The sequence below is a fragment of the Lathamus discolor genome, chromosome 3 (assembly GCF_037157495.1).
Source record: "Lathamus discolor isolate bLatDis1 chromosome 3, bLatDis1.hap1, whole genome shotgun sequence".
Lineage (NCBI taxonomy): Eukaryota > Metazoa > Chordata > Aves > Psittaciformes > Psittacidae > Lathamus > Lathamus discolor.
In genome coordinates, this window is record NC_088886.1 from 9,055,262 (window position 1) to 9,078,126 (window position 22,865).

At 40.3% G+C, this 22,865-nt stretch overlaps 1 protein-coding gene across 7 annotated transcripts in view; it reads left to right on the plus strand.

The window, feature by feature from the left end:
* The window catches only part of BEND5 (BEN domain containing 5), a 977,708-nt gene that overhangs the window by 505,256 nt on the left and 449,587 nt on the right, over positions 1–22,865 (plus strand). For 5 of the 7 annotated variants that reach the window (XM_065673381.1, XM_065673382.1, XM_065673378.1 and 2 more), the window contains one exon: positions 18,365–18,404. In XM_065673381.1, coding sequence (XP_065529453.1) covers positions 18,365–18,404 — 40 coding nt within the window. Of the gene's footprint in view, positions 1–15,994; positions 16,095–18,364; positions 18,405–22,865 lie in introns of those variants that run through there. The other 2 variants (XM_065673385.1, XM_065673379.1) reach the window with 2 other exon arrangements.

Here is a 22,865-nt window from a genome sequence, read left to right on the forward strand (position 1 = left end):
TTCCCAAGTGATCAGCATCCTTAGAAACCCTGTGTCCAGATAAAAGCTTTTACACCAGCAATACCAGTATTGATAAAAAATGTTTAGATGTTTTTCCAATTAATAATTTAACTCTAACCCTGAGCTTCCATGGAAAAGCTACGCAGTGGAACTCGGTCTGAGTATTAAAGGGAAACTTCTTGGGGACCTTCTGTACTTTCTGGCTTGCTTCCCAGGAAGAGTCTAATCAGTAAAAAGCCATTCTTCACACTTGTTCTTTGCCCTGTCCTCTGTGACCTCTTTCCTTGACTAATTCTGTGATTTTTATCCCAGCCAATGCCAAATTGTATCTGTTTCTGGCTGTGCCTGGAAAGACCTGTAACTCTTAGTTCCCAGATCTTGGGGGGAAATGTGGAATTTTGAGTGGTTTCTCTTGCCGCAAAGTCTCTGCAGAATAAAAGGACCATATAAGAAACTCCCAAATTTAGGAGCAGCAGCATTCTTTGTAGTGGTAGATGAAGACTTCTGTGCAAATGAAGTCTTCCCTAAAAGATAAAATAAGATAAGGTCAGTCTATGTTATTGATGTGAGGTTTGTAGTCCTGAAAGCAAAGAACCTCTTGTGAAAAGCTTTTACGCTGATGATCTCGGAAGCTTTTTATTTGTTGCCAAAAGAGGGAGCCCTCACAGAATTATATATGCTTTAGCGATGTTTTTGCTTTTGTGATCTGCTCTTTAAAAGGTTTGGAATTAGGTTTTTGGTTTTGGTTTGTTATTTTTTTTCTTAGAAAATGTGATGCCTTTTTTTGGATTAGAAGAAGTTTGTGGCACAGAAAATGTGAGCTGTCAGTTTTGCCCTCTTTGGTTTCACCATGACATCAGGTCACAAAGAAAGAAAATAGGCGTTTCATTTTCAGAGTAATACAGCTGGCTATTATGAAGTGCATGATGTGGTTTCATTAAATACCATATTTTAGTGTTCTAATGTTAGAAATAACAGTCCTGCCAAACTGGATACTGGTTGGGCAGTGAATTTATTTTAAATGATACATGACTTTGTGTGTTGTAATTTGGGTTCCGTGCTGCTTTCTGCTAATGTGAGCTGGAATTACCAAAACTGGTACCCAATTCACCTTTTAGCCATCCCAGAATGTGGGTTTTTTTTCTTCTGAAAGACAGAGTTTGGGAAGGATGAGTAGCACCTCACCAGTTTGCATGATGATGTAACTGGTAGATTACTGTTGGGTTTATTTGTAATCGCTTGTAGAGAGTTATTCAATAAAGTTTAGAGGGACTTTGCGAATTGCACAACTCGCTACTGAGTTTTGCCAGTGGAATAGGCTCAAAGGAGTGACAAAGTACAGGCACTTTTATTAGTGTTTCTCTTCAAGGGGGAAAGCCTTTGTCTCAGGTTTTGCAACTGAGACTGTAACAAATAATAAGTTTACCAGAGAGACTCTGTAAATGTTGATTCATAGTTCACCCTTATCTCTTTCTGAGCTTGAACTGGTTAAAGGAAACTCTGGCCAAGAGAAATTACCAGTATTTTAGCTGATCTGTGTCATCTTTTCTGAACCTGTACTGTTCCCTAGACTAGTTTCCTTTTGAAGAATTTCTTTTCAACCTAATGGTTTCGATGACTCTGTGGCTCAAATAGCCCATCTGGTATTTTCTCTGTTTTGCACAGTAGCTCTCTTTTCCATTGGGATGTAGTCTGAGTGGATATGACAGTCCAGTATTTCTTATCTCCCCCAAATAAAAGCCAAACATACAATATGGGAGTGACTGCATGGGAGTTCAAAGCAAATAATTGGGCAGTAGGATTTAAAAAAATACTTTTATTTGATCATTTGAGATATTTTGTCTTACTATGTTTAAACGCAAATTCGGAGGCTGCAGCATGACCCATTTTAGGGAGATTTTGATGCTTAGAACGAGATTCCCAAAAATATATCAGTGTTCAAAAGGCATTTGGGTGCCTAATTCACTCCAAGGTCAGCTATTCTTGAAAATGTCACATCCTAGCTCTTGGCAAGACTAGAGCTTTGTATAGCTACATGAGAGTAAAATCCCGTTTAGAAATGCATATTGATGATTCGTTGTTAATAGATACTGTGTGAAGATCGCTGTGTAATTATTGTACCATAATAGCAGTGAGACTCAAAGTGCAAGGAGTAGAGTGTCTGAGATAGGAAGGATCACATTTAGATGATAACTTTTCTTTGTGTTTCCCATTATGTTCTTGTTGTCTTTGTGAACACTATTAGTATTCTCAGCACTGTACAGAAGCATAGGGGAGACTTAAGGCAGGAGCTAAGTCGACTGCAATCAAACTATGTGATAAAACAGAGAAATCAACCCAAAAATAATTTTATGCATTTTATTTAAAAGAAGAACATTCAGAGTGAAGACAGAAAATGGCCAAAATGGGTGTTTCTGACATTTTATGGATGCTCTGCATAGGTAGTGTGCCTCCAAATATTGGATGCTCCTATATACCATATGTGCTGCTATTCCAAAGCAATACAGCAGATGTTTTAGGTGATCAATTCAGAACTCACTGGCTTTGTTTAGCTCTCCCCATTCCCAATTTTATATGATGTGAATGTGCCTGTCATCATAAGTAGAGGAACAGTTCCATATTTAAAAATCTGTGCATAATTCAAAGTTGACACAGTAGCAGTACTAAAACACTCCCTCACCTAGAAAATCTTGTTCCTCAGAGTCCAAACCACCTAGTTAGGAAAAGCTGTGGGCAGTAAAATTTATCTCTGTGTGGCTTGAATCAAAAGTTAACTATTTTTTTGAGTTTAGGTTTATTGTATAAAGTGGATGAAAGCTGACAGTTGTGATTTCTTTGCCTATCAGAGGGCTGGGTGAGCTGGTTTGTTTGCTTATTTGTTTTCAAGAACAGTTTTGTCTTATTTCTATGCAATCTCTTCCAAAGCCAGCTTCCTAATGGCATCTTCCTAGTGGCACCTCTTTGTCCTCAGTTCTCTTAATACTTTCTTTGCTTTTGCCCCTTGTTTTGCCAGCTCCTAGTACACAAAGTGCCTTTTCTACCCTAAGATCGCATCTGCTGTTTTGTTTTTTTTTTTTCCAAGGAGCTTTTTGATAATAATCCCCAATGATTTTACTTAGTTTTCTGATCATGTGGTCTGGGAATCTATTCAGACTTCATTAAAAAGCTCATTTGAAAGTACTGATTCTGTTGTATTGTCTGCACTGTTTTGTTTATTTTGGAGATATTAAAAGTCTCGAACTCTCATATTTTTTCCAGTTGTAATATTGTGCACAGATATGTATTTGATAGCTAACACAGTAGAGAGACTCTCTTCTGGAGTGGTCTTTGGGGAATAAAGTAGCTGCCTGCTAACACCTGCCTGTCTCTGCAGAGGCTGGGACTGGCAAGGCAAGGGCAGGCTGCAACCTGAGCACGGAACTGTGTTTTCAGTCTTAAAAATATTCTCCATCTTCAATACCCATAAGAAAAATTCCAGCTCACTGGGAACAGGACTGAACCTGACACCTAATTTTGCCACTATAAATTGGAACATTTACATTTGTGTTGGTCTTTAAAAAAAAAAAAAAAAGCCCAAACAAACCATATAAAAAATCCTGAAATATAGCTGACACTGTAGAGTTCAGGGTAAGAACGAGGATAAATTTTCCTCACATGTTGACCTATGGAAACTTTTGTTCACCTTTCCTGCAACTGTGAAATTGGTTTGAAATGATGGACTGATATTTCCTCATGAGTTACTCTTGATGTACCGCAGCTCTTTTCCTAACTAAAAAATACGTACACTTTGGAAAAGCAAGATGCTTTTCCAAACACAGTGCGTAAATGTTGTTAACATCTAGATAATTGATTTTTAAGGCTAAAGTTCAATGGATGTTTGGAAACCTCTTGGATTTCTTCTAATAAATGAAGAACATAAAAGAGGGTAATGGAAGCAGTTTAAATACAGAACTGTATTTTCTTGAAAACTGGAAGTTTCAGAGTGACTTACAAATTGGAAGTTTCAGATTATCCAGATAAACATGTTCTTTGTGTAACTCAAAGAGCAACTGGTTTGCAGTAGCTTCATGCTATAATTACTACATCCTTGTTTAAATGTTTGTTACATGTACACAAGTAAATCTCAGCTTTTTTCTTCTGGAGACCTGATTCCAAGAGACATGATCTCCCTTCAGTGACTGTCTCAACAAGGAGAACTGGGGAAGCTCACCCTTTGGCTGGACTAAAGTCCTTAGCAATGGCACACTGGTGATGCAGAATTAGTAGTTTTGTGTCAAAATTGGCTAACGGGGCATTCTTGCTCCCCCTGATGTCCCTGTGCTTCAGATGCTGCTCAGAACAGTCTTGTATTTGTCGTCACCATGCGGATTTTTCACAAGTGTTTGTTCTGCACTTTTTAACCACTATTAGATATTTATCATGGAGCAGGTCCCCAAGGAATTGCTTATAGAACAACTGTAAAAGAGTGATAATTTGAAACAGTTAGCAATGAGGCTAATGAAAAGAGATTTTCAGACTTCTTATCTCTGTTCAGTGTAAGGGACAAATGTTGTTCCCTATTTTATTAGCAAGAATAACCTGACATGGACTGAAGAAAGGAACTAAACAGTAACAACTGGTTGGCCTCGTTTTCTTGCACACATTGCCATTTAAGGCTACTCTTGGGCAAGCCAATGCATCTCGGTGATTTTGATGAACCGAACTTTTATTTTTCATTTAATATAGCATGACATATTGTATATGCTATTATATATAGCTCTCTTCAACTATTGTGAATTAAAATGCCTCTGGAATGGTTTTCACAGTTTAAAGCACCTGGGTGAAGGCTTTGGGCTAAAATGTCAGATTGTAAAAGTAACATAAAAATGTTCCAGTTTGGGTGTATAAAGCTAAAAGATACCTTGGTTCCAGTAGCCTCCAATTTACTGCTTTTATTAACAGTTCCAGAGACATGAACCATAGATTAAACAGGAATTACACTAGATAGTGTGCAAAGACAGAGTGACCCTGGAAATGGCTGTAAGGAATCCCGACACTGCCCTGTTGGTCTGTGGGAGTTTTGACACAGGTTGTAGCCTGAGTGGACCTCATTCTAAGTTCTGTGGCTCAAGAGGTTTAGATATAGGGATGTAAGTAATTATTTTAGCATGTGCCATAGAAAACTGCATCAAAATTGCTTCAGAAACAAATGAGAAATTGTTTAGTCTGTTTGGAAAGTAAGATTATTTATTTTTACCTCTGGGATAGCTCATGCGCATTGCTGCCATTTGACTTCTCCAGATAGTGCTTTCACAGGCTGTAATTAAATATGCAGCTTTCAGAAGAATGAAGATTGGGATGCTCTGAATCATTTGTTAAGTGAATATGACAAGCAGTGGTCTGGTTTGGGAAAAAAAATAAATTGATTTTTTTGAGCAATAGGAAAAACTAACTCACTGGTATGGATTGTGAAAGGAAACAGGTTCAAACTGGAATTAGATGAAAAGCTTGAAATTAGATGAGATCACAAAAGTCAGGAATGTAAATTTATATATTTGCCCATACATGCTAGATTCTAATTTAACTTCTCACTATTATTTTGATTGTGTTGTCTTGGCTTATATACAGTAAACAAGGAACTTTGCACAGTATGTCAGGTGGGCAAGATTTTCAGTTAAAGTAATCCTCCTAAATTAAATGTGAAAACAGTTATTTTCCCTGTCACTCCTGCCTGTGCCTGTTGCAGTCTTTGGCTATAACAGTGCCTAACCAGCCAGAGCAGGAGGGGTGGAATTAGTTGTCTCCTTGCCACAAAAGAAGAAATACTGATTTTGTCCAGCTGTTGTGCAAGTCTTTGGATTTGGTTGTTTCCTGTCTTATTGGTTTGCATTCCCATAATATTAGGAGTTTGAAAATGTAGGTGAAACCGGGCTACAGCACTTCTGCTGGATGGAGGAAATGAGAAAATAAGGAAAGAGATAGGGAAAAGTGAATGTGTCGGGACTGGAAGGCCAGTAAATTTTGAGCTGAAGGTTTAAAAATGAAATTATCCAGTCTGGTGAGTTGGAAATCAGTTCCATTGACTCCCCTCACACTGATTTCCTTTGGTTCATTACAGAGATACTGCTTTAACTAGGAAATGTGTATGCTGCCATGTTTCTGTTGGAGACAAAATTGTAGCTTGGTCTTTGCTAGGTGTGGTAATTTTGAGTATGTCTGAGGTTTCTCTTGTGTATCTCCAGTACTTAGTCTGTATCAATTCCTTGTCTTTGCGGCATGCTTATAGTTTTATAAGCATTTACTTCTTTCTGTACAATGCAGAAGTTAATAGGAATCTCGATATATACACACCTGTATAAACATACCTGAATGTTTATATGAGTCTATGATTTTATATATACATATGCAATATATTTATGTGTGTATGTGCATGCAATTATAGTAAGAGCAAAGCTAACTTTCAGAACAGTAAACTCTGTCTTTTCCTTTTGAATGACTGGATGAATGGAGCTGTAGGTGTGAGACTGGTAGCTTTGAAACTGAACGGTGATAACACAAATGGAAATCACTACAGAAGGATTTTGGAGATGATACAGCCTGTAGATCTCGTGCACACCATTTTGCAGTCACAAAGTTCTCCTAACATTTACTCTGCTTTGTGTTATACAGAAAGCTTAGGTAGGTAGGTTTACAGGCTTTCCTTGTAGAGCTGAATGTTGAAGTTTCTGAAATGTTTGAATATGAGATGCCAGAAATACAACCTATTATTAAGGCTTTCTTCTAAATAAAACTCCATGCATTACTATTCTATACGAGTCACCTGGTTGCCTTTAAATATTGCCATCTTTGAGTGGAAGGGGAATATATTCTGAGTGTTTGCAGAATACCTTCCGCCACTGAAAATTGCTATGCTGTGTTCTCACACAGCTCACCTGCATCTCAGGCAAACTTGAACATCTTAAGAGAAAATAACACTTGAGATAAACACAACCAGATAATTCCCACAAAATCAGAAGCAGAGGCAGGGAGTTCTTGGAGGGAAGGTGGAGTGGGGGGGATTTAGGCTCTAGGGAGTCAGAGAAAATGGCAACTAGAGAGGCTGTGTTCTTTCATGTTTATTTTCACATCACTGCTGAATCACAGGGACTTTTTAACACAAAAGTTGTAAGTTTTATGCATGAAAATGCAGTCATTTGGGGGAAAATTTATATTCAGGAGGAATCTACTCTTGTGTTGCATAGAATCATAGAATAGTTAGGGTTGGAAAGGACCTTAAGATCATCCAGTTCCAACCCCCTGCCATGGGCAGGGACATGTCACCCTAAACCGTGTCACCCAAGGCTCTGTTCAACCTGGCTTTGAACACCGCCAGGGATGGAGCATTCACAACTTTCCTGGGCAACCCATTCCAGTGCCTCATCACCCTCACAGTAAAGAATTTCTTCCTTATATCCAATCTAAACTTCCCCTGTTTCAGTTTTAACCTGTTACGCCTGGTCCTATCACTACAGTTCCCAATGAAGAGTCTCTACCCAGCATCCTTATAGCCCCCCTTCAGATACTGGAAGGCTGCTATGAGGTCTCCCTGCAGCCTTCTCTTTCTTTTCTTTTTCTCATCTTTTGTATGTGTTTTTCTTCCTTCCATTTGTATTGTTATCACAGAATCACAGAATGGCTGACAGTAGAAAGGACCACCACAGGTCATATACTTCAACCTCCATGCTCAAGCAGCGTCACCTAGAGCACATTGCTCAGGATTGTCTCCAGATGGCTCCTGAATATCTCCAGGAAGGAGAATCCACAATGGTTGTCTACAATGGGCAACCCATTCCAATGTTCAGACACCCTCACAGTAAATAAGTTCTTCCTTATGTTCAGGTGAAATTTCCTGTCATTCAGTTTATGCTGATTGCTTCTCATCATATCTCACGGCACCACCAAGAAGAGTCTGGCCCCATCCTCTTGACACCCTCATTTCAGACACTTACATGCATCGATCAGAATTCCCCTGAACCTTGTCTTCTCTGGGCTGAACAGGCCCAGCTCCCTCAGCCTTTCTACATAGCACTCCAGGTGAGGCCTCACCAGGGCTGACTAGACGGGGCGGGAGGGGGGGGGGGGGTGTGTTATCTCCCTTAGCCATGTGGTAATGCTTTTCCTAATGCAGCCCAGGAGACCATTGACCTTCTTGGCCACAAGGCCACATTGCTGGCTCATGGACAAATTGCTGTCCAACAGAACCCCCAGTCCTTCTCTACAGAGTCAGGTGCTTCTCTATACAGCAGGTCAGCCCCAACCTGTATTGGTACATGGGGATATTCCTCTCTAGGTGCAGGACCCTACACTTGCCTTTGTTGAATTTCAAAAGGTTCCCCTCTCCTAATCTCTCTAGCCATTCTAGATCCTTCTGAATGACAGCAGAGCATGCTGGGGTATCAGCCACTACTTCTAGTTTTGTATCATCAGCAAACTTGCTGAGGAGGCACTCTATCCCTTCTTCATTCAAGTCATTGGACCCAGTATTGACCCTTGGAGGACAATACAAGTTAAAGGTCTCCAACTAGACTCTGTGCCACTGACCACAACCGTCTGAGAGCTGCTATTCAACCAGTTCTCAGTTCACCTCACCATCCGCTTATTCATCCTACACTTCCAGAGCTTGCCTATGAGGATGTCATGGGAGACAGTGTTGAAAGCCTTGCTGAAGTCCAGGTAGAGAACATCTGCTGCTCATCTATCCAGCTCCTTGCCCCATCATATAAGGCAATCAGGTTGCTTAAATTTCCCTTTGGTGAATCCATGCTGATTACTCCTGACCACCTTCTTCCATGTGCATGCATCCTTATGGTGTGAAACCACAAGAGTCCTGTTTCTTAAAAGTTTATCGAAGATGTTTCTTTTGATTGTGCTCAGGTGTATTAGGAAGTGGATCATGTCAGTGCTGTGATTTAGAGCTTTGTTTTCTGGTTAAGTGCTGCCTTAAGCAGAATTCTAACACAGAGCAGAAGCCAAACTGAGTGCAAACACATGCTGCTCCCCAAACAAGAAGGTATTTAACTTCTTACAAAGAAGGACTCCTCTAGTGAAAAAAATTCTTATGTTTCAGACACCTTCTCTCAAAGTTCCAGGTTTTGGGTTGTTGGCTTTGTTTTTGGGTTTTTTTTTTTCTCTTTTCATAGAATTACATTTTTTTCAAAACAGTATTTTCTTTGATCCCAAGTCAACCTGCTCACCATCAGTGTGCTGGCTATTCTGGCATGTTAAATTAGTTAACATGGAGAGCGTAGGACAATTGCTACTAGCTGGTAGCTAACCTACAGGTTGGATGTGGAGGTTGGTATTTAGCTCCCAGTTTCAATAAATATTCCATGAGTTATACACACAAAAAGAAGGTTTGGGAGAAATGTTCTGCTGATCAGAGCACCCATAGCTGGATGTAAGCAGCTGAAGTTCAGTCTCGAGGTCCAAATGGGGGACACCATGGTTATAAATCTCTGGATCTGTGCCTCATTTACTGTGTGATCAGAGGCCCTACAACTGCACGTTTAGTTTTAAAGTTGCGTATGTTGGGGGTCAATCTGTCTTGTCTGTTATCTAAAATAGCCCATAAACAGTGGCTAGGTAGTCAATATCCCATTACTGGTATGTGTAGATATGCTTTGTTTCTAATTAAACATCATTGAACACTGTTCCTTACCCCCCCCCCCCCCCCAAAGTGGACTTTCGAAGTTCGTAATTGCTTTCAGTAATGCTTCTCCTTTCCATCCTAAGACTTAACATAAGTCAGGAATTCACAACTAAAGAATGGCTGTGCAGTGCCTAAGGCCGTCTGCATGGTGTATAGAGTTTGGTTGTTAATGGCACTGTGTGTGGTCTGTATAGCTTTACCTGTCCTTGTTTACTCTTTTTTTCCAAATAAATAACATTTAAAGAGAAGAGTTTATTAGCTCCTGCTGCTTACTATGTTCTTTAAGACATAATCTGCTGTTGTGGCACTAAAGTAATCTCTATAGGCATTAAGTAATTGATGTCACAAGCACAGGATTATAACCACAGCTCCGCAATTTGCATAATAATACAACAAACTATGAAAAACTTGCATGGTGGTTTGTTACCAAAATAAACCCTTTAAAATGCTGAGCTAAATTGTGGAATGAATAGATCCTGAACCCTTGCTGTGTAAGTACATATGCTTCATTTAAAACATGCACATAGCCACAGCCACCTTTTTGATTGTGAGACTACAAAGAGGCTTGATTCCAACCTGGAGGTGGTGTCAGACCATGGAGAAATGGGCTTTATTCTTTTCCTTCATTTCTTGCAGACTCAAAGCTTTTTTAGGAAGAGTAAAGTGTTGGCTACATCATCCATTCTTTCTCCCCAGTCTTTACTGGGGCACAAATAACAGTGTTTGTGTATGTACTCCATATACTCACATACTCTACACAGGCTGCAGAGTGACTAGAGCACTGGCTATCTGTGCATCAATTTGCCTCAGTACTTCAGACTTGAATTAACAACAATAGAAGCCTATGAAACTGAGAGCTCCGAGTCTATTTGGTCAGTTGCGTTCAATGAAGGGATTGGATTTGCTTGCCCATATTTTGACTTGGGTTAAAAAGAGACTTTTTAACTAATCAAGGATGTCCTTTGCATGCACATCTGAGAAGATGTGCTGTATATGCATAGTATATGTCATCAAATCATAAAGTTGCTGTGAATCTCCCTTCATGTGGCTTAACTGAGGTGTGTAAGGACAGTTATTTTACAGATGCAGAAGGACAGAAAGAGGTTTTCTGTCATCATAACTCTCATTGGTGAAGTTTAAGCATCAGTTCATTCCAAAGCATTTTGTTCTTCCTCTCTTTCTTTCCAGAGATGATAGTCTTAACAATTTTTTGGTGTGATTGTAAATATTTATAGTGGACTGATGGGCTTTTCTTTGGTTCCTAGTGGTTCTGTGAGAATCTGGGTACAACCTTTATGAGTGCTGTATATGTAAATGAGGCAACCTATAGGTAAAGCACCAGCAGATGTCACTCCAGAATATGCGGAACAGACTGAATTTACGTGACCAATAAAACTGAGCGTGCACATTGCAGATGGCCTCTGCTGTGCAGAGCTCAGGTTGTTCAGCTTCCCATGGCTGGTGCTTTGGACACCAATCTACTGCTTTTGGTAGTAATCTGCACACCAAGGCTTTGGGGCTGTGACCTACTACTACAGCCGTACATACTACATACATATATATTACAGAGTGTTTGCGTGTCTGCCCAAAGACACCTTGCATGGCTTTTCAATCCTTTCTTAACCTTCATTGTAATCCTGTTCTTTCCAAATAGCTTTTGAGCACAACAGGACTGTGAGAAGATGCTGCATGAGTCTCGTGTTCTTGGGATGAATAGTTAAAGCAGGGAGAAGGAGAGGTCTTAGGTACTTGTTTAGCAGTTTCTGAAAAATGAAGTATCATGTATCCTTGGCACTTAGAGGTTTTGGGAAAGAAATGTGCAGGTGTCAGATGTTAAGTAGAATATGTGGACTGTAAGGATGAGTAAAGTAGATTAATGGTTTGGCACTATCTGTGATTGTTTGGACTTGGTTTTGATTCTAAACCAGAACTGAGTTAGCAAATATTGCAATAATCAGATGTCTGTAGAGGTCACTGTTAAAATGGTTTAAAATGCTCATTATAGCTCTTAGCATGAGTGATAATATATCCCAAAACACTTTATAAACGTTCTTCCACACCTATATTATCAATAATTGATTCCACAGAGGAGGCTACAGCAGATGCAATTTACTAAAATCTCAGTCAAGTGTCAACAAGCTGACTGGATCGTTTTATCATTATAGCAGGAAACTTTAGCAGCTAATCATAAAGGAAGTATACAATGTGAGATTTTGCTTCATTATAAGAACAAAAGCCTGTGATTTCAGGATGGAAAGAAAAGAGTATTGCTTGGTGTAACATTGTTTAAAACAAAGAAGCAAACAAAAAATATAGCAGCAGCTTTAAATCATTGAATTATCTATTTTAACAGGATTTGAATTAGTAGCTTATTAGGGTGATTACTTAAATTGAGAGTACAAGTAGGGAAACTTGCATTTGAGAAACTGGACAGGTGTGAAGCACTCATTCAGTTACATTTACTTTTTTCGAATACCTTTCTTTAAGGCTTCATTTGAAAGTTTTCGTGACCAGCAGGTCGAAAGAGGTGATCTTGCCCCTCTACTCTGCTCTTGTGAGACCTCATCTGGAGTATTGTGTGCAGTTCTGGTGTCCTCAACATAAAAAGGACATGGGACTGCTGGAACAAGTCCAGAGGAGGGCCATGAGGGTGATCAGGGGACTGGAGCACCTCCCGTATGAAGACAGGCTGAGGAAGTTGGGGCTGTTCAGCCTGGAGAAGAGAAGGCTGCTTGGAGACCTCGTAGCAGCCTTCCAGTACCTGAAGGGGGCCTATAGGGATGCTGGGGAGGGACTCTTCGTCAGAGACTGTAGTGACAGGACAAGGGGTAATGGGTTAAAACTTAAACAGGGGAAGTTTAGATTGGATATAAGGAGGAAATTCTTTCCTGTTAGGGTGGTGAGGCACTGGAATGGGTTGCCCAGGGAGGTTGTGAGTGCTCCATCCCTGGTGGTGTTCAAGGCCGGGTTGGAGGAAGCCTTTTGTGGGATGGTTTAGTGTGAGGTGTTCCTGCCTATGGCAGGGTGGTTGGAACTAGATGATCTTGAGGTCCTTTCCAACCCTAAATATTCTATGATTCTATGATTCTATGTTGATTAGCCCTGAATATTTCTTAAAATGTCCAACAACAAACAACTAAAAGAAGGTTTACATTTTTCTCTCACAGGGGCACCTTTTGCATAGGACTAGGAAACACTGAGGTGCACAGCTTGTCATCCTTGTACTCTCAGGCAGCGATGCAGAAGGATGGGGCACAAACTTTATCCTCGTCCTCTCTGTACCTTCTCCCTCTACTCTGCTGTAAATCCCTCCAGTGCAAAACCAAGGAGGCTTATGGTGATGCTTGTGGGCAGTCGTGTTGTGCCATCCACAGCATGTCAAGGTGCACACTTGGACCTCTTTGATCTTTTTCTGAACTTTTGAGTGCTTTCATGACATGTTAGAGAATAGCTTTCAAAAGCATTGATGTTACAGAGTGTAGCAATAATAAAGGCCATAGAAATGTGAAATTCAGCCTTCAATACATACTCAGCTTTATTTTGTGAGGTTTTATATTGTGAGAAGATCCACTGGTTTTGATTACTCTTATGTCAACACAGTCCATTTATAGAAAAGAAGAGCTAATTTGGAAGTTAAAACGAAAAGGCACAATTAGTAACTATTTGTGGCAAAGATTCCAGGAAAAAGAAGGGAAAAAGTCATGCACTTGATTTCAAATTTTAACCTGTTCACATTAAAAGTGGATGGAAGAGATCAATAGCAGAGACTAGGATGGGTAAAATACATTTAGGCAAAGTCCTGCTGTAGTCCTAGAGAGTCCATTCCACCAGCATGAGATGTTGGTGAGAAGCCTGCGTTTGGGTTCATAACTGCAGAACATATTGCCTGCAGAGTGAAGGCAGTGAAATGGCACAAACCCAAAAAAGTTTTCTAAAGCTAAAGTTAACTCACCTCTGACCTTAAGACTTTTATATGGTGACTTAGAGCAAGGCAGGTATGAATGCCCTTGTGGTCTAGAGAAGCCCCTGCCAGAGCATGCTGTCTCCTGGGACGTGGGTGCATGTGTCTGCTGAAGGAACTTTCAGCACATCAACCTCATGTATGTGATACCTGGGTATCTGGCTGGTACCTCCAGCTCTGCTTACCAGTTATGCTGGATGCTGAGGACTTGGAGATGATGTGCTGGGACAGAAGGCAAGGGTAAGGATATCTTTCAGATCCTGGCTGGAGGAGGAGTGTAGGAGTGGGAAGATGACTTTATAATTGCCTTTTTTTATCACTCTTTCTGACTATATTGACTTTATACTTGACATAGCTTTGGCTGGCAAGTGAGGCCCAGATACATTCAGAATTAGATATGACTAGGTTCATTCTTACATGAGAAGAAAATCATCGGTTGCTACAGAAACAGCTCCATATCAGTCTCATGGGGCATCTTTGCATCTGGCTTTTTCTCCTTCTCTTTTGCTAATATGTAGATAAGAGTGGAAGCAAGTGCAGCACATCCCACATCTATATAAGGTTGGAGGAACTCTGCAGAGAGCAAAGTGTGAAAGAACATCTCTTAGATAAGCTAAACTTAAATGAATGAGTTAATTTACACCCCCCTACAATTTATTTCTTTTTATTTATTTATTTTTTGTTTTAGTTTTGCAGCTCTAGCTGGGTTAATTGAGGTGAAAAGTAAATGACACCAATCAGCAAATATTGTAAAGACCACCAGCATCAACGAAGAGAGAGGAGGTACTCAGGAGTTACTAAGAAAAATTTAGGAAATGATCCAAGGGGTGAGTTAGAATGGCTGTCAAGAAAATCGCATATTGCAGTGGAATAATAATCCAGATTTAACTTTCAGGCAAGTTGTTTAACTTGATAAATTAAGGAATTAGTTAAAACTAAGTGTATATTATAGGTGAACAGGGACCATTCTGCACACTTCAGACCAGCTCACCAGCGCTGTTTTTCAACTGGTTTTCTAAAATGTAATGAATTCTTGATGCTTAGTAGATTAATATTTATTGAATGAATCAATGCTTAATTTATTAAAAATTTGCCTTCCTTGTATTTTAATATGATTTGTTACTCATCAGTGCTTACTGCATTAATTAAAGATTGTGTTAATTTTGTGCAAGCGAACAGGATCTGCTGCAGGCTCGCTGCAGAGCCCTAATCCACTGTAGGGATGTTGCCTCTGGGTAGTACCAAGGATAGAAAACTGTGCGAGGTGGGAAGCCGGTGTGAATCATCACTGGCCTCTTCCTGCCGTCGGGCTTTCAAATAGCCAGCAAAGTGAAAATGAGGATGCTGCCCCTTAAGGGTAGGACAGGATTATAGCAATAGAGAGGCTTTGGTGATGCAGGGGATCATTCAGTTTGCCTCTTATTAATTATGGCTGATGCTGTGGAAATCATTTTTGTGTTTCTCACAGAACACCTTTTTGACAACGTAGGTGAAACACAGCCTTCGTAATACAGGAAACTGTCACCTCTTACCTGACCATAGACGATAGCCATTATGTTTCACTGCTCAGGTTTTAGGTAATTCTTGGGGCAGTAGGTTACCTGAATATTGGGATAGTCCCACAATCTCTGCAGGGGCAGGTGTTTGAGAAGTGGAAAATTACTAAAGGCAGAACACAAAAAAGCCAGACATCTTGTGAGATGAGCCTTTCGAGAAAGCTGTCAAAACAGGGAGAGGGTGAGCATGCTGGAAGGGGCCAACAGCTGCAATTTGCATCTTCCCGCACTGAAGGGAGAAGTGAATATATAAAGCCCCACAGCCATGATACTTCTGATGAAATTATTTTATTAATCTTTGTGACACTTGTAACGTCTCTCTCTTTAAATTGAAATTCTGCTGCTTTTATAGCTACCCGTGTGTCTGTATGGGTTTTCTTTAAAAAATCCATCTAGTTACTAGGCTGCTTGCATCCAGCTGAGCCCTGGAAACGGCAGAGAGCTAGCCCCTGAGATCTGAGAGCAGGCTTAAATTTCCGGAAAGTGATTGGATCCATAATTAGTGCGTTTTTGCATGTTTAAATGCACAGTTCTGGAATGCACTTTGCTGTTTCCTTCTCTCCAGGGCTTGGGCGAGTGTGCACAAACTTCCCTTGCTGAGCTGAATGAGAGAAAATTCTTCAAGGTCCACTGAAGGTTAGAGCAGGGAAATATTTTCTCTCTCAGTGCACTGGGCAGGCAGCAACCACCGTGCTCCAGCCTGGAGCACTTGGGTGGAGCCAGTGCCAAGAACCTGGTGGCATTTCAAATCCCTCGCAGCAGTCAGGTGTCAGATGCAAAAGATCAGTGCTGCTCCACTTGAAGTCAGAGGAATAACTTGAGCTTAAAGTTCAACATATGTACAAAGATTTCCTGGATCTGGAGTTTAATTTGTTTTTCCAAAGCCAGCTTGAAGGCAGAGTCCGAACAGGTAAAAAGTTATAAACTGAACATTTGCCATGTAATAGTTTCATTTTATTTCCCATTTTGTTTAGCCTACTCTATATGCTTTTGTTTTCCTACAGTATCAAGTTAAGCTGTTTCAGGTTTTATTTAAAGTTTGTTCTTACTCTAGTTAATAGACTCAAGTCAGTACTGGGGGCCACTTGAGCTACGTGCCTTTCTCTCTATTCCAGATCTCTACGTTTTGCAACCTTCTTTGATGATATTTATATTCCACCTTTTTTTCCCAGTAGAGAAGCTTTCACAGAGTATAGGTTTTGGGTATATATTTTCTGCTCTAGCTGTTCGTTAGCTGTACAGCATTTGGAGTTCCAGTTGTGCTGAGAAATGTAAGCAAAGCTTTTGGCCCAATGGGTGCTAAGCCATGGCATTTCATAGCTTTGTACATATAAAGCAGGATTAAGGCAGAGATTCTATATAAAATTTAGCTCATTAGGAGTTATTTCATCTTATGGCTCCCATTGGGGCAGTGGGTCCTTTGCTTATTTTACCTTATTGCTTATTTTACCTTATTGCTCCCTGGGAAAGGATGGTGGGGTGAGCAGACCCCACAGTGCAGGGAGAGCGTTTCTGAATGGTTTCTGTCAAGGCAACCCAAGGCAGCAGCAGGGTCTTCTGCTCCCTTATGCCATTACCCTGGCACACCTGGAAAAAGGCTTGGCATAGACTGGCCTTAGTATTTCATAATAAAGCAAATGTGATCAAGCACACTTCTAAAGTCATACTCAGGATGACTTAGCAGAGTTAAAAGAATAAGGAGTACCTATGAAAACAGACAGGAATGCATTTTCTCCCAGATATGATTTGTGTTGTACAAGAGTTAAAGTACTGAAGGCCAGGAAGGTTTCAAAAATGTGTTTTTTACAGCCTGACATCCCAATCAGCAGGCCACATTCACTGTTGGGCATATAGGTGAAGTATATTCAGTGAATGATCAACTGTGTCCATATACTTTAGCCAGTGAAGCTTTACTTATAAAGAAATTACGGGTTCGGAAAGGAGTTTCATCAGTCATAATTTCCAAGGAAGAGCGTTCACAGTAGGGGATACCAAGTTAATGTTTCCTCTTCAAGGACTTTCAGCTGTCATCCAGGGAATACAGTGAATGCAGTGATGAGAATTAGATTAGAAAAAGATCAATAGGGCTGACAATAAATGAAAGTAACACAGACATTATTGAGCAAATTAGGGAAGAGAAATTAAACTGGACAGTATAATCTTCAATGCTAGCTAGACACACTAATGTTGGGCAAAGTTAGGGAGAAGACAACAAGTTAGAAAGTGCTATGAAGAAGACTTAACAGTTTGTGTGATGGGGAAAGCTTTGCTGGTGATGGAAAGCTGTCAGCCCACAGAAAGGTGGAAAAGGATGATAATGGTCCAGGAGCACAAGAATTTCAGTGGCAGGCTACAGAGGTGGGGAGATCACCTATGAATGGGACCATGCAGTAGCCAAGAGCCTTGGCTATGTGTTACAAGGGGAAAGGGAACATCAAACACACCCACCCATCACAAAGGCATTGGTGGGATAACTTGTTCCAGGCAAAAAAAATTTCCTCATCTTTGTGTAGTACAGGTTGGTTTGCCCTGTGAAGGTTTGCAGCCCTTCAAGAAACCACTCTTCTGCTTAAACTTATTTGCCATAATAACTCCCTGTATTCTGCTATCTGTACAAATATCCAGTGATGATCAAGTCTGGCAAGCTTTTGGGGTGAGGGATATCCAGTGGCAATGAGATCTATGAGCTGAATGCACTCAGCATGAAAAGAAGCTTTCCTTTTATCAGTCCTGGGTTTGTCTAGATCCTCTTACATGTCTTTGAAAGGTTCACCCCAAGGCGATATAATTGTGTTTGATCACATACAGGCTATGAGTCAGTGATTGATATGAATAAAGAACTTTGAGTTTCTTGTCTTGGTTCCTTGTCTCCTTCCCTGTGGAATCAGAAATCACTTTTATAAATATATCGGTCCATCTGTGCTTCCAGCTATCCATTTCAAGTTCCAAAAAAGAAATAGTAACACTTTATAAGTGCAAATAAAAACACGTTAAAAGGACTGAGCAAGGGGTTTTTCTTCGTCATGAAGTGCATGTGGATCCCATCCACAAGAGTTACTGTGAGCCATGTAACTTATGATTAATTCTGCTATAAATGTCAGAACACTTACTTTGCAGGTCTAAGCTGACCCGCTAAAATTAGTCCCCTTTTAACAATTCCTTTTATAATTTGTTTTTCAGCAGAAACGGCAGCTTGACCTCCTGACAATAACCAGCCCTGGTAAGTGAGCTCTACCGCATGGCTCTCTTCTCTTTTCTTAAAGAGATGGTTGTCTAAATGTGTTTTTTCCCCTGTCTCTGACATGCAAAATGAAAAACACTGTTCCCCAGAAAATCTTTCACGTAATAACAAGTGACAGCTATATTGTGCTTGGCAAAGCCCCGGGCAGTTATCCGTTCACAGAGCTGCCTTTTCAGACCTTTACTCTATGAATTTGAGTGCTGATATTTCTTTAAGCCTCCTGGGGTTATAGTTAGTGGTATATCTGCAGGGCAGATGCCCTCGAATTTGCAACGTGTGTTCAAGTATCACAGAAATGTGAGTTTGACTTTCCTTGGTGGCAAAAGTGAGTAGTTCAGGGAGTAAGGAGATGGTGGCCCTCTGTGCACATAGTGGGAAACAGGTGGTCCAGGCTGGGGACAGAGAACCCCAAAGTAGGTCAGAAAATATTTGGGTACAATTAAAGTGCCTTAAGTGATCTGCTTCATAATGGCTTTTGTTGTTTGCCTACTGTAATAACCCAAAATGTGTTGTATTGTGAAAGCATCGGGCTCTTTGGCACAGTGAGTTTCGAAGGTCTCGGCACCATGATTGAAATGCAGGTCGTTTGAATAGCGCTTCTCTTTGATCTCAGCTCTTAAGGCTGGATGGCTTTTAATTTATTGCCATTTTTCTGGCTCAGTTTCTTTCCATTAGCTGCTACAGAAGTTTGCTGCCCACCAGCTTCAGATGTATACCGTGCTTGAGTGGTGCTATGTTTTGGTTAACTCTTTCAATTTTTCAGATGTATGTATGTATTAAGCTTTCAGGTTGGCTTTAACTGGGCCTAATGAGTTCTGGCTTTAACTGGGAATAATGTGTTAGCAAAATGAACAGGTGTTATGGGAAGCGAACAAAATGTGACACACGTTTGCTTGGATAACAGTTTTGCATCAATAATTGTTCTGACACTCTAAATGTAGATATAATCTGTGACATGGTTTCTCCTTCACTAACCTTGTTAAAATAATAAGAATTAAAATAAGGAGGAGGAACACTTTGTTGGGCCAGATGTTTGAGGCTATTGGCAATTGCATCACATTTTTGCATGTTCACTTTTCATGCAGTTTGCAATTATGTTAATGTATGCTCAGGGCACTTGCTGATAAAAGCAACAATACACTGTGATACAGCCATTGTCACTATTCTGACTAACTTCAAGGACAAACATGGCACATTTTTCATTTTTCCTATCTTCAGCATTCCCTATTTCTAGAGGAAAAAGAAAAAACCTCTGAAGGTCTTCATCATAATAAACACTCAGATCTTGGATAAGGGCACCAAAGTCCACAGACTCTGTTTTAATAAGCGAAAAAGTGGGTTGGGGACCAGAATAAATACAAAACTTTTCCATAAAGGAAATTCATGATACCTTCCTCATAATTTCAGATACAGTATTAACTGGAACAGTGAAAGGGTTGAGTAAGTTGAATTTGTTCATAGATGTGATCATAGTGAGTAGCTATCACTTCAGATCTTTCAGTTTAATAAAGCAATCTACTAAATCAACAGAGCAATTAGTTGGAAGGATCAAAATAGCTTTCAGTAACTGCGTAGGTAGACAGACTACATTAAAAGAGGGAAAAAACGCTTTCCATAACATGCTTTTTTCCCCAAAATGCAAGTTTTGCCCTTTGATATTTAGCCAAAAATCTACAATCATTAGCTACACAGGAAAAAAAGAAATTGTGTCATGATTCTATAATTGAGTACCTACAGTTCTGCTTTCTGTCAAGGTATTTTCAAAAGAAGCCTGATGCTGGATCAGGCCAAACTTACCTAAGAACCTCAAGCCGAGAGTTTTCAAAGAGGCTGGAAAAGTTAGGCACTTAATTCCTAGTAGGATTAGAAAATGTCAACCTGTGGATTAAAGGGTCTAGTTTGGGCCCTATAAATATAGAAATGAAATAACTTATAGTCTTGAGGCTTTTATCTCTCTTTGGAGGCTGCAGCTTTAAAATATGCCGTTCTTTGAGTCCTAGCTCTAAGATTTGACATCAACAGTCTGCTTTTATAACGTTGTGGTATCGGTTATGATGGCTGAGATCAGATATAATCACTGTCATCCCTTAATGTACTGATTCAAATTAGGGACTGAGTTATTTATTTGCACCTGTTAATCCTTTGGGACTTGTTCCTCTTCTCCACCTTGCCGCAGGCAAGCAGCCCTCGTTTGTGGAGGAGGTCACTCGGCCTTATTTATAGTATGAAAGTCCTCCATGTGTCACAAGCAGTATCAGCCACCAAAGCCCTGTTGCTTAATTGTAAGAGTAGACAAAGGACTTAAAACCCAAAGGTGACCTCTGTGATTCGCTCTTCTGTCATGACGAATACCATCTTGATTTTGTGTGTGTGTGAAATTCTCGAACCATTTTTTGTATGTTTAGTCAAGAGTCACTTGGTGATCCCTTGCAGGTATTACAGCAGCTCTTCTCCATATGCCATTAAAAAAGAATTCCTGAAATTCATCAGCCAATTAATGAAATTAACTGCAAGGTAAAATAATGCCATTAATGTCAGTTAAGGGGTGTTGTCAAATGACAGTTTGTGGGATGGGAACCTTAACGTTACCTCATGGCAGTTGTGCTGATCCTTGGGGCCAGGGCTGTTGCATGGTTCCCTGGGAATCACCAATGCATAGGTAGCAGTGCCTGTTCCTCATGCCCTGAATACTCACCCTACCTATTGCCTTACTCCACATAGCTTCCAAACACTGAGAAATGTGCATGTGGCTCTGCAGAACGTGTCTGAGCAGGTGCTTGACTTAAAAGCACATTTGTATGTTAAACTGAACAGGTATAGATCATTAATCTGTAACCTGGACTGAGGGCCCTGGAAAAAAAAGGGACGTGGAGGGGTAAGGGAAGAAAAAGGAAGGAATACAGAGGGTGAGAGCTGCAGCTCCAGCTCCACATTTTGTATGCAACAGACAGAGCTGACCTGGTCCAGTGCTCCTAAGAAAACAGCTATGGAAAGCTCCACAACATGCCCCAAACTGGAGGAAGTCTTTGCTTTGCTGCCGGTCTCCAGAAACAGCCAGACACAAATGATGCATAAGCTGGGAGCAAGCCAGACTCCCTCATGCTCAAATATATTCCTTTGAAGTTGCTGACACCCATGTAAAATGTGGAGGGAGTTCACTGCTCTGCATTACTGCCGAGTAGCTGGAGGAATGTTAAGTTAAATCTATCAGTGCTCTCGCCACACTCCTTTCTTCTTGCCTCTTGACACGTGAGTTACAATTACTCTGTAACACGCTGTATGGTTCAGGGTGCCAGAGTCAGAGCTGATGTGTGCAGTGGGATGGGGGAAGGATGTTAAAACTTGATTAGTAGCTGGCAGGGACGTGCTGGAAGGGAGTGGGGCATAATGAGATTTAAGTTTGGGTAATTTAAATTTTCTTAAAACTTAGTTTTACCTCTGAATTTGATCCAAAATGGCTCCTCAACATTTTTTTTTAGTTAGTTTTAGGACTAAATCTTCAGGTGGTTTAGTTTGGCCTTGCTGCACAGAGGAGCTGAGGATCTGCCCTGACTTTTTATGTGGTCGTGTTCCTGTAACGCGTTGAACATGCGCATGCAATCACATCACATATAGTGGTAACCGCTCAATAGCTGCAAATAAAATACCCCTGTTTCCATAGCTTTTCCATGGAGATAAAGCTTTTTGCATCTCCTGTGTTTACGATAATACCGCTTTCCAATTTCTCCTCTCAGTAAGGTAAGTTCATCTCCCACTGAAGTATTTTTTAATAATTGATACCATAAATGGAAGTTTGTTGGAAACTATTGGCTTTGAAAATAGCTAACATGTGATATTATCCAAGAACCATCAGGAAAATTCTTTTGAAATTCTCTTTGATTCAGCCGTCCTCAGGGCTTTATCCTCCTCTACCAGTCTCTCTACTGCCAATTTAAAATAACATTCTCTTGAAATCAGTGCAATGTCAGGAGAAATTCATCAGCACCGTAGGTGCATGTTTCCCAGATGTATATAAACCTACTACATTTGGCAGCAGTAAATTGATTGCATTTAAAAAACCTGGGGTAGTTGAATATTCCATAGTGCCCAGCTTGGCTACAGCATGGAATATAAAGTATTTTAAGTTTCTTTCACTCTGTTTTTAGCACAGTAGAGTAAGAGCTGACTCCATAATTCCTGCCTTTTGATTACTTACATTCTCCTCTGACCACATTAGAGGTTTACATGCAGGGACAGAGCAAGATATTCTGAATCTCTGTGAAGTGGCATTGAGATTTGATCAGAAATGTTAATGGCTTTTTTGTGTGCTTTCCCCTGATCTTTAAGCTTTTACACTTTTAAACAAGAGAAAAAACCTTGGTTTTAAAAGTATTTATCGGACTCATTTATGTGGTGAAATATTCTCCCTGCTTTAATATCATCAGTGCTGCATGCTCTAAA